General features: G+C 48.3%; 1 protein-coding gene across 1 annotated transcript in view; it reads left to right on the forward strand.

Moving 5' to 3' along the window:
* fgf4 (fibroblast growth factor 4) overlaps positions 1-14,725 on the forward strand; it is a 178,705-nt gene extending 163,980 nt beyond the window's left edge. The window contains exon 3 of the mRNA XM_056279120.1: positions 14,549-14,725. Within this exon, the coding sequence (XP_056135095.1) occupies positions 14,549-14,725 (177 nt within the window). The remainder of the gene's footprint in view (positions 1-14,548) is intronic.
* The last annotated feature ends 267 nt before the right edge of the window (positions 14,726-14,992 follow it).

Here is a 14,992-nt window from a genome sequence, read left to right on the forward strand (position 1 = left end):
AGACAGAAAGACACACACACCCACAGACAGAAAGACACACACACCCACAGACAGAAAGACACACAGACCCACAGACAGAAAGACACACAGACCCACAGACAGAAAGACACACACATACCCACAGACAGAAAGACACACAGACCCACAGACAGAAAGACACACACACCCACAGACAGAAAGAAACACAGACCAAAAGACAGAAAGACACACACACACACAGACAGAAAGACACACAAACCCACAGACAAACACACAGACCCACAGACAGAAACACACAGACCCACAGACAGACAGACACACAGACCCACAGACAAACACACACACACACACAGACCCACACACACAGACACACAGACCCACAGACACACAGACAGAAAGACACACAGACCCACACACACACAGACACACAGACCCACACACACACAGACAAACAGACCCACAGACACACAGACCCACAGACAGAAAGACACACACACACACACATACAGACAGAAAGACACACAGACCCACAGACAAACACACAGACCCACAGACAGAAAGACACACAGACCAACAGACAGACACACAAACACAGACAAACACACAGACCCACAGACAGGAAGACACATAGACCCACAGACAAACACACAGACCCACAGACAGAGAGACACACAGACCCACAGAAAAACACACAGACCCACAGACAAACAGGCACACACACACACACACACACACACACACACACACACACACACACACAGACAAACAAACAGACCCACAGGCAGACAGACACATAGGCCCACACAGAGACCCACAGACAGACAGGCAGACATAGCTACAGACAGACGCACACACACACACACACACACACACACACACACACACACACACACACACACACACACACACACACACACACACACACACACACAGACGGACCCACAGACAGACAGGCACAAAGACAGAACCACAGACAAACAGAAATACACACACAATGACAGAACCACAGACCCACAGACACACACACTCAAACACACACAAAGAGAGACACACAGACAAACAGACAAACACACAGACACAGACAGGCAGACAGACAGACAGACAGACAGAAAAACACACACACACACACACACACACACACACACACACACACACACACACACAGACACACACACACACACACACACACACACACACACACACACACACACACACACACACACACACAGACCCACAGACAGAAAGACACACAGACAGACAAACAGACAGACACACAGAGAGACACAGACAGACACACAGAGAGACACAGACTGACAGACCCACAGACAAACAGAGATACACACAAACAGACAGACACACAGACCCGCAGACCCACAGACAGACAAGCACAATGACAGACCCACAGACAAACAGAGATACACACAAACAGACAGACACACAGACCCACAGACCCACAGACTGACAAGCACAATGACAGAACCACAGACAAACAGAGATACACACAAACAGACAGACAGACAGACCCACAGACCCACAGACAGACAAGCACAATGACAGAACCACAGACAAACAGAGATACACACAGACTGACAGACACACACAGACCCACAGACCCACAGACAGACAAGCACAATGACAGAACCACAGACAAACAGAGATACACACAAACAGACAGACACACACAGACCCACAGACCCACAGACTGACAAGCACAATGACAGAACCACAGACAAACAGAGATACACACAAACAGACAGACACACAGACCCACAGACCCGCAGACTGACAGGCACAATGACAGAACCACAGACACACAGAGATACACACAAACAGACAGACAGACAGACCCACAGACCCACAGACCCACAGACCCACAGACAGACAAGCACAATGACAGAACCACAGACAAACAGAGATACACACAGACTGACAGACACACACAGACCCACAGACCCACAGACAGACAAGCACAATGACAGAACCACAGACAAACAGAGATACACACAAACAGACAGACACACACAGACCCACAGACCCACAGACTGACAAGCACAATGACAGAACCACAGACAAACAGAGATACACACAAACAGACAGACACACAGACCCACAGACCCGCAGACTGACAGGCACAATGACAGAACCACAGACACACAGAGATACACACAAACAGACAGACCCACAGACCCACAGACCCACAGACAGACAAGCACAATGACAGAACCACAGACAAACAGAGATACACACAAACAGACAGACACACAGACCCACAGACCCACAGACTGACAAGCACAATGACAGAACCACAGACAAACAGAGATACACACAAACAGACAGACCCACAGACCCACAGACCCACAGACAGACAAGCACAATGACAGAACCACAGACAAACAGAGATACACACAAACAGACAGACACACAGACCCACAGACCCACAGACAGACAAGCACAATGACAGAACCACAGACAAACAGAGATACACACAAACAGACAGACACACAGACCCACAGACCCACAGACAGACAAGCACAATGACAGAACCACAGACAAACAGAGATACACACAGACTGACAGACACACACAGACCCACAGACCCACAGACTGACAAGCACAATGACAGAACCACAGACAAACAGAGATACACACAAACAGACAGACACACAGACCCACAGACCCGCAGACTGACAGGCACAATGACAGAACCACAGACACACAGAGATACACACAAACAGACAGACAGACAGACCCACAGACCCACAGACTGACAAGCACAATGACAGAACCACAGACAAACAGAGATACACACAAACAGACAGACCCACAGACCCACAGACCCACAGACAGACAAGCACAATGACAGAACCACAGACAAACAGAGATACACACAAACAGACAGACACACAGACCCACAGACCCACAGACAGACAAGCACAATGACAGAACCACAGACAAACAGAGATACACACAAACAGACAGACACACAGACCCACAGACCCACAGACAGACAAGCACAATGACAGAACCACAGACAAACAGAGATACACACAGACTGACAGGCACACAGACACACAGACCGACAGACAGAAAGACACACAGACCAAAAGACAGAAAGACACACAGACCAAAAGACAGAAAGACACACAGACCCACAGACAGAAAGACACACAGACCCACAGACAGAAAGACACACAGACCAAAAGACAGAAAGACACACACACACACAGACAGAAAGACACACAGACCAAAAGACAGAAAGACACACACACACACAGACAGAAAGACACACAAACCCACAGACAAACACACAGACCGACAGACAGAAACACACAGACCCACAGACAGACAGACACACAGACCCACAGACAAACACACACACACACACAGACCCACACACACAGACACACAGACCCACAGACACACAGACAGAAAGACACACAGACCCACACACACACAGACACACAGACCCACACACACACAGACAAACACACACAGACACACAGACCCACAGACAGAAAGACACACACACACACATACAGACAGAAAGACACACAGACCCACAGACAAACACACAGACCCACAGACAGAAAGACACACAGACCAACAGACAGACACACAAACACAGACAAACACACAGACCCACAGACAGGAAGACACATAGACCCACAGACAAACACACAGACCCACAGACAGAGAGACACACAGACCCACAGAAAAACACACAGACCCACAGACAAACAGGCACACACACACACACACACACACACACACACACACACACACACACACACACACACACACACAGACAAACAAACAGACCCACAGGCAGACAGACACATAGGCCCACACACAGACCCACAGACAGACAGGCAGACATAGCTACAGACAGACGCACACACACACACACACACACACACACACACACACACACACACACACACACACACACACACACACACACAGACGGACCCACAGACAGACAGGCACAAAGACAGAACCACAGACAAACAGAAATACACACACAATGACAGAACCACAGACCCACAGACACACACACTCAAACACACACAAAGAGAGACACACAGACAAACAGACAAACACACAGACACAGACAGGCAGACAGACAGACAGACAGACAGAAAAACACACACACACACACACACACACACACACACACACACACACAGACCCACAGACCCACAGACTGACAAGCACAATGACAGAACCACAGACAAACAGAGATACACACAAACAGACAGACACACAGACCCACAGACCCACAGACTGACAAGCACAATGACAGAACCACAGACACACAGAGATACACACAGACTGACAGACACACACAGACCCACAGACCCACAGACAGACAAGCACAATGACAGACCCACAGACAAACAGAGATACACACAAACAGACAGACAGACAGACCCACAGACCCACAGACTGACAAGCACAATGACAGAACCACAGACAAACACAGATACACACAAACAGACAGACACACACAGACCCACAGACCCGCAGACTGACAAGCACAATGACAGAACCACAGACAAACAGAGATACACACAGACTGACAGACACACACAGACCCACAGACCCACAGACAGACAAGCACAATGACAGAACCACAGACAAACAGAGATACACACAAACAGACAGACACACAGACCCACAGACCCACAGACAGACAAGCACAATGACAGAACCACAGACAAACAGAGATACACACAGACAGACAGACACACAGACCCACAGACCCACAGACTGACAAGCACAATGACAGAACCACAGACACACAGAGATACACACAAACAGACAGACACACACAGACCCACAGACCCACAGACAAACAGAGATACACACAAACAGACAGACACACAGACCCACAGACCCACAGACAGACAAGCACAATGACAGAACCACAGACAAACAGAGATAAAAACAAACAGACAGACACACACAGACCCACAGACCCACAGACTGACAAGCACAATGACAGAACCACAGACAAACAGAGATACACACAGACTGACAGACACACACAGAACCACAGACAAACAGAGATAAAAACAAACAGACAGACCCACAGACCCACAGACAGACAAGCACAATGACAGAACCACAGACAAACAGAGATACACACAGACTGACAGACACACACAGACCCACAGACCCACAGACAGACAAGCACAATGACAGAACCACAGACAAACAGAGATACACACAAACAGACAGACAGACAGACCCACAGACCCACAGACAGACAAGCACAATGACAGAACCACAGACAAACAGAGATAAAAACAAACAGACAGACCCACAGACCCACAGACAGACAAGCACAATGACAGAACCACAGACAAACAGAGATACACACAAACAGACAGACAGACAGACCCACAGACCCACAGACAGACAAGCACAATGACAGACCCACAGACAAACAGAGATAAAAACAAACAGACAGACACCACAGACCCACAGACCCGCAGACAGACAAGCACAATGACAGAACCACAGACAAACAGAGATACACACAGACTGACAGACACACACAGACCCACAGACCCACAGACAGACAAGCACAATGACAGAACCACAGACAAACAGAGATACACACAAACAGACAGACAGACAGACCCACAGACCCACAGACAGACAAGCACAATGACAGACCCACAGACAAACAGAGATAAAAACAAACAGACAGACACACACAGACCCACAGACCCACAGACAGACAAGCACAATGACAGAACCACAGACAAACAGAGATACACACAAACAGACAGACAGACAGACCCACAGACCCACAGACAGACAAGCACAATGACAGAACCACAGACAAACAGAGATACACACAAACAGACAGACAGACAGACCCACAGACCCACAGACAGACAAGCACAATGACAGAACCACAGACAAACAGAGATACACACAGACTGACAGACACACACAGACCCACAGACCCACAGACAGACAAGCACAATGACAGAACCACAGACAAACAGAGATACACACAGACTGACAGACAGACAGACCCACAGACCCACAGACAGACAAGCACAATGACAGAACCACAGACAAACAGAGATACACACAAACAGACAGACAGACAGACCCACAGACCCACAGACAGACAAGCACAATGACAGAACCACAGACAAACAGAGATACACACAAACAGACAGACACACACAGACCCACAGACCCGCAGACTGACAAGCACAATGACAGAACCACAGACAAACAGAGATACACACAGACTGACAGACACACACAGACCCACAGACCCACAGACAGACAAGCACAATGACAGAACCACAGACAAACAGAGATACACACAGACTGACAGACACACACAGACCCACAGACCCACAGACAGACAAGCACAATGACAGAACCACAGACAAACAGAGATACACACAGACTGACAGACACACAGACCCACAGAACCACAGACAAACAGAGATACACACAAACAGACAGACACACAGACCCACAGACCCACAGACCCACAGAAAGACAAGCACAATGACAGAACCACAGACAAACAGAGATACACACAGACTGACAGACACACACAGACCCACAGACCCACAGACCCACAGACAGACAAGCACAATGACAGAACCACAGACAAACAGAGATACACACAGACTGACAGACACACACAGACCCACAGACCCACAGACAGACAAGCACAATGACAGAACCACAGACAAACAGAGATACACACAAACAGACAGACACACAGACCCACAGACCCACAGACTGACAAGCACAATGACAGAACCACAGACAAACAGAGATACACACAAACAGACAGACACACAGACCCACAGACCCACAGACTGACAAGCACAATGACAGAACCACAGACAAACAGAGATACACACAGACTGACAGACACACACAGACCCACAGACCCACAGACTGACAGGCACAATGACAGAACCACAGACACACAGAGATACACACAGACTGACAGACACACACAGACCCACAGACCCACAGACAGACAAGCACAATGACAGACCCACAGACAAACAGAGATACACACAAACAGACAGACAGACAGACCCACAGACCCACAGACTGACAAGCACAATGACAGAACCACAGACAAACAGAGATACACACAAACAGACAGACACACACAGACCCACAGACCCGCAGACTGACAAGCACAATGACAGAACCACAGACAAACAGAGATACACACAAACAGACAGACACACACAGACCCACAGACCCACAGACAGACAAGCACAATGACAGAACCACAGACAAACAGAGATACACACAGACTGACAGACACACACAGACCCACAGACCCACAGACAGACAAGCACAATGACAGAACCACAGACAAACAGAGATACACACAAACAGACAGACAGACAGACCCACAGACCCACAGACAGACAAGCACAATGACAGAACCACAGACAAACAGAGATACACACAGACTGACAGACACACACAGACCCACAGACCCACAGACTGACAGGTACAATGACAGAACCACAGACACACAGAGATACACACAGACTGACAGACACACACAGACCCACAGACCCACAGACAGACAAGCACAATGACAGACCCACAGACAAACAGAGATACACACAAACAGACAGACAGACAGACCCACAGACCCACAGACAGACAAGCACAATGACAGAACCACAGACAAACAGAGATACACACAAACAGACAGACACACACAGACCCACAGACCCGCAGACTGACAAGCACAATGACAGAACCACAGACAAACAGAGATACACACAGACTGACAGACACACAGACCCACAGAACCACAGACAAACAGAGATACACACAAACAGACAGACACACAGACCCACAGACCCACAGACCCACAGACTGACAAGCACAATGACAGAACCACAGACAAACAGAGATACACACAAACAGACAGACACACAGACCCACAGACCCACAGACTGACAGGCACAATGACAGAACCACAGACAAATAGAGTTACACACAAACAGACAGACACACAGACCCACAGACCCACAGACCCACAGACCCACAGACCCACAGACAGACAAGCACAATGACAGAACCACAGACAAACAGAGTTACACACAAACAGACAGACACACAGACACACAGACCCACAGACTGACAAGCACAATGACAGAACCACAGACAAACAGAGATACACACAAACAGACAGACAGACAGACCCACAGACCCACAAACTGACAAGCACAATGACAGAACCACAGACAAACAGAGATACACACAGACTGACAGACACACACAGACCCACAGACCCACAGACAGACAAGCACAATGACAGAACCACAGACAAACAGAGATACACACAGACTGACAGACACACAGACCCACAGACCCACAGACTGACAAGCACAATGACAGAACCACAGACAAACAGAGATACACACAAACTGACAGACACACACAGACCCACAGACCCACAGACAGACAAGCACAATGACAGAACCACAGACAAACAGAGATACACACAGACTGACAGACACACAGACCCACAGACCCACAGACTGACAAGCACAATGACAGAACCACAGACAAACAGAGATACACACAGACTGACAGACACACACAGACCCACAGACCCACAGACAGACAAGCACAATGACAGAACCACAGACAAACAGAGATACACACAGACTGACAGACACACAGACCCACAGACCCACAGACTGACAAGCACAATGACAGAACCACAGACAAACAGAGATACACACAGACTGACAGACACACAGACCCACAGACCCACAGACTGACAAGCACAATGACAGAACCACAGACAAACAGAGATACACACAAACAGACAGACACACAGACCCACAGACCCACAGACAGACAAGCACAATGACAGAACCACAGACAAACAGAGATACACACAAACAGACAGACAGACAGACCCACAGACCCACAGACTGACAAGCACAATGACAGAACCACAGACAAACAGAGATACACACAAACAGACAGACACACACAGACCCACAGACCCACAGACTGACAAGCACAATGACAGAACCACAGACAAACAGAGATACACACAAACAGACAGACAGACAGACCCACAGACCCACAGACAGACAAGCACAATGACAGAACCACAGACAAACAGAGATACACACAAACAGACAGACACACACAGACCCACAGACCCACAGACAGACAAGCACAATGACAGAACCACAGACAAACAGAGATACACACAAACAGACAGACAGACAGACCCACAGACCCACAGACCCACAGACCCACAGACTGACAAGCACAATGACAGAACCACAGACAAACAGAGTTACACACAAACAGACAGACACACACAGACCCACAGACCCACAGACAGACAAGCACAATGACAGAACCACAGACAAACAGAGATACACACAAACAGACAGACACACACAGACCCACAGACCCACAGACAGACAAGCACAATGACAGAACCACAGACAAACAGAGATACACACAAACAGACAGACACACACAGACCCACAGACCCACAGACAGACAAGCACAATGACAGAACCACAGACAAACAGAGATACACACAAACAGACAGACAGACAGACCCACAGACCCACAGACCCACAGACCCACAGACAGACAAGCACAATGACAGAACCACAGACAAACAGAGTTACACACAAACAGACAGACACACAGACACACAGACCCACAGACTGACAAGCACAATGACAGAACCACAGACAAACAGAGATACACACAAACAGACAGACAGACAGACCCACAGACCCACAAACTGACAAGCACAATGACAGAACCACAGACAAACAGAGATACACACAGACTGACAGACACACAGACCCACAGACCCACAGACTGACAGGTACAATGACAGAACCACAGACACACAGAGATACACACAGACTGACAGACACACACAGACCCACAGACCCACAGACAGACAAGCACAATGACAGACCCACAGACAAACAGAGATACACACAAACAGACAGACAGACAGACCCACAGACCCACAGACAGACAAGCACAATGACAGAACCACAGACAAACAGAGATACACACAAACAGACAGACACACACAGACCCACAGACCCGCAGACTGACAAGCACAATGACAGAACCACAGACAAACAGAGATACACACAGACTGACAGACACACAGACCCACAGAACCACAGACAAACAGAGATACACACAAACAGACAGACACACAGACCCACAGACCCACAGACCCACAGACCCGCAGACTGACAGGTACAATGACAGAACCACAGACACACAGAGATACACACAGACTGACAGACACACACAGACCCACAGACCCACAGACAGACAAGCACAATGACAGACCCACAGACAAACAGAGATACACACAAACAGACAGACAGACAGACCCACAGACCCACAGACAGACAAGCACAATGACAGAACCACAGACAAACAGAGATACACACAAACAGACAGACACACACAGACCCACAGACCCGCAGACTGACAAGCACAATGACAGAACCACAGACAAACAGAGATACACACAAACAGACAGACACACACAGACCCACAGACCCGCAGACTGACAAGCACAATGACAGAACCACAGACAAACAGAGATACACACAGACTGACAGACACACAGACCCACAGAACCACAGACAAACAGAGATACACACAAACAGACAGACACACAGACCCACAGACCCACAGACCCACAGACCCACAGACAGACACACAGACTGACAGACACACACAGACACACACAGACCCACAGACCCACAGACAGACAAGCACAATGACAGAACCACAGACAAATAGAGATACACACAGACTGACAGACACACACAGACCCACAGACCCACAGACTGACAGGTACAATGACAGAACCACAGACACACAGAGATACACACAGACTGACAGACACACACAGACCCACAGACCCACAGACAGACAAGCACAATGACAGAACCACAGACAAACAGAGATACACACAAACAGACAGACAGACAGACCCACAGACCCACAGACAGACAAGCACAATGACAGAACCACAGACAAACAGAGATACACACAAACAGACAGACACAAACAGACAAACAGACAGACACACACAGACCCACAGACAGACAAGCACAATGACAGAACCACAGACAAACAGAGATACACACAAACAGACAGACTGACAGACACACACAGACCCACAGACAGACAAGCACAATGACAGAACCACAGACAAACAGAGATACACACAAACAGACAGACACACACAGACCCACAGACCCGCAGACTGACAAGCACAATGACAGAACCACAGACAAACAGAGATACACACAGACTGACAGACACACACAGACCCACAGACCCACAGACAGACAAGCACAATGACAGAACCACAGACAAACAGAGATACACACAGACTGACAGACACACACAGACCCACAGACCCACAGACAGACAAGCACAATGACAGAACCACAGACAAACAGAGATACACACAAACAGACAGACACACAGACCCACAGACCCACAGACCCACAGACAGACAAGCACAATGACAGAACCACAGACAAACAGAGATACACACAGACTGACAGACACACACAGACCCACAGACCCACAGACTGACAAGCACAATGACAGAACCACAGACAAACAGAGATACACACAGACTGACAGACACACACAGACCCACAGACCCACAGACAGACAAGCACAATGACAGACCCACAGACAAACAGAGATACACACAGACTGACAGACACACACAGACCCACAGACCCACAGACAGACAAGCACAATGACAGACCCACAGACAAACAAAGATACACACAAACAGACAGACAGACAGACCCACAGACCCACAGACTGACAAGCACAATGACAGAACCACAGACAAACAGAGATACACACAAACAGACAGACACACACAGACCCACAGACCCGCAGACTGACAAGCACAATGACAGAACCACAGACAAACAGAGATACACACAGACTGACAGACACACACAGACCCACAGACCCACAGACAGACAAGCACAATGACAGAACCACAGACAAACAGAGATACACACAAACAGACAGACACACAGACCCACAGACCCACAGACAGACAAGCACAATGACAGAACCACAGACAAACAGAGATACACACAAACAGACAGACACACAGACCCACAGACCCACAGACCCACAGACAGACAAGCACAATGACAGAACCACAGACAAACAGAGATACACACAGACTGACAGACACACACAGACCCACAGACCCACAGACCCACAGACAGACAAGCACAATGACAGAACCACAGACAAACAGAGATACACACAGACTGACAGACACACACAGACCCACAGACCCACAGACAGACAAGCACAATGACAGAACCACAGACAAACAGAGATACACACAAACAGACAGACACACAGACCCACAGACCCACAGACTGACAGGCACAATGACAGAACCACAGACAAATAGAGTTACACACAAACAGACAGACACACAGACCCACAGACCCACAGACCCACAGACCCACAGACCCACAGACAGACAAGCACAATGACAGAACCACAGACAAACAGAGTTACACACAAACAGACAGACACACAGACACACAGACCCACAGACTGACAAGCACAATGACAGAACCACAGACAAACAGAGATACACACAAACAGACAGACAGACAGACCCACAGACCCACAAACTGACAAGCACAATGACAGAACCACAGACAAACAGAGATACACACAGACTGACAGACACACACAGACCCACAGACCCACAGACAGACAAGCACAATGACAGAACCACAGACAAACAGAGATACACACAGACTGACAGACACACAGACCCACAGACCCACAGACTGACAAGCACAATGACAGAACCACAGACAAACAGAGATACACACAAACAGACAGACAGACAGACCCACAGACCCACAGACTGACAAGCACAATGACAGAACCACAGACAAACAGAGATACACACAAACAGACAGACACACACAGACCCACAGACCCACAGACTGACAAGCACAATGACAGAACCACAGACAAACAGAGATACACACAAACAGACAGACAGACAGACCCACAGACCCACAGACAGACAAGCACAATGACAGAACCACAGACAAACAGAGATACACACAAACAGACAGACCCACAGACCCACAGACCCACAGACAGACAAGCACAATGACAGAACCACAGACAAACAGAGATACACACAAACAGACAGACACACACAGACCCACAGACCCACAGACAGACAAGCACAATGACAGAACCACAGACAAACAGAGATACACACAAACAGACAGACAGACAGACCCACAGACCCACAGACCCACAGACCCACAGACTGACAAGCACAATGACAGAACCACAGACAAACAGAGATACACACAGACTGACAGACACACAGACCCACAGACCCGCAGACTGACAGGCACAATGACAGAACCACAGACAAACAGAGTTACACACAAACAGACAGACCCACAGACCCACAGACCCACAGACCCACAGACAGACAAGCACAATGACAGAACCACAGACAAACAGAGTTACACACAAACAGACAGACACACAGACACACAGACCCACAGACTGACAAGCACAATGACAGAACCACAGACAAACAGAGATACACACAAACAGACAGACAGACAGACCCACAGACCCACAAACTGACAAGCACAATGACAGAACCACAGACAAACAGAGATACACACAGACTGACAGACACACACAGACCCACAGACCCACAGACAGACAAGCACAATGACAGAACCACAGACAAACAGAGATACACACAGACTGACAGACACACAGACCCACAGACCCACAGACTGACAAGCACAATGACAGAACCACAGACAAACAGAGATACACACAGACAGACAGGCACACAGACCCACAGACCCACAGACAGACAGACAGACAGACAGACAGACAGACAGACAGACAGACAGACAGACCCACAGACAGACAGACAGACAGACGGACCCACAGACAGACAGACAGACAGACGGACCCACAGACAGACAGACAGACAGACAGACAGACAGACAGACAGACAGACAGACAGACAGACAGACAGACAGACAGACTACAAATCAACGTTTTGCTGAACAGAAGTATTAGATGTGTACCACAACGTATCATGTGTGTAATTCCCATTGTTATTTGTGTCAGTCCATTATGAGTCAGTCCAGCTGCCACCTGTCAGAACATAGCAGACGTTTGAAGACTACTGTCCAGTTCTACTGTCCAGTTCTACTGACTTGTTCTACTGTCCAGTTCTACTGACTTGTTCTCCTGACTTGTTCTACCAAGCAGAGCAGCAACAATGAGCCTGCAGTCATTAGGCTACTGAAAATAGAGCAATTGTTTGATAATCATCAAGGCATACAATACCGAATTCAGCTTAAAAAAAGCCTAGCAACTGTGTTTTGTCTCATACACACCAAACAATCAACATTTCAAATAATACCCATTTTCCTCCAATATCCCTCTCTTTCAGTTACACTACAACAGCGACTGTAAGTTCCAGGAGAAGCTCCTTGCCAATAACTACAATGCCTACGAGTCCGTGGCCTACCCAAGGATGTTCATCGGCCTGAGTAAGAACGGCAAAACAAAAAGAGGAAACCGAGTGTCACCCGCCATGACTGTGACGCATTTCTTGCCAAGAATCTGAGCAGCCTCATAATAGACTTCACCTCCATAAGGAGCAGCAGGCAGGGGTGAGAGGAAGGAGAGATGGACTCCCAGCTATGATGCACTTTCACCCGGAGCTTTATGTAAGACATCCCAAGTGTGCCGTACTTTATGCTACATAGTTGTGTATATACTACTTTTTAGTTATGGTTTACCCCACTTCTTGTTTTCTGTGAGGGACAGAAAAGGTTGTCATCCAGGTTTGGGGTCTTCAGAGACGAGCAAATTTATTTATGTTTTCACCTAA

This window comes from Lampris incognitus, chromosome 4, assembly GCF_029633865.1.
Source record: "Lampris incognitus isolate fLamInc1 chromosome 4, fLamInc1.hap2, whole genome shotgun sequence".
Lineage (NCBI taxonomy): Eukaryota > Metazoa > Chordata > Actinopteri > Lampriformes > Lampridae > Lampris > Lampris incognitus.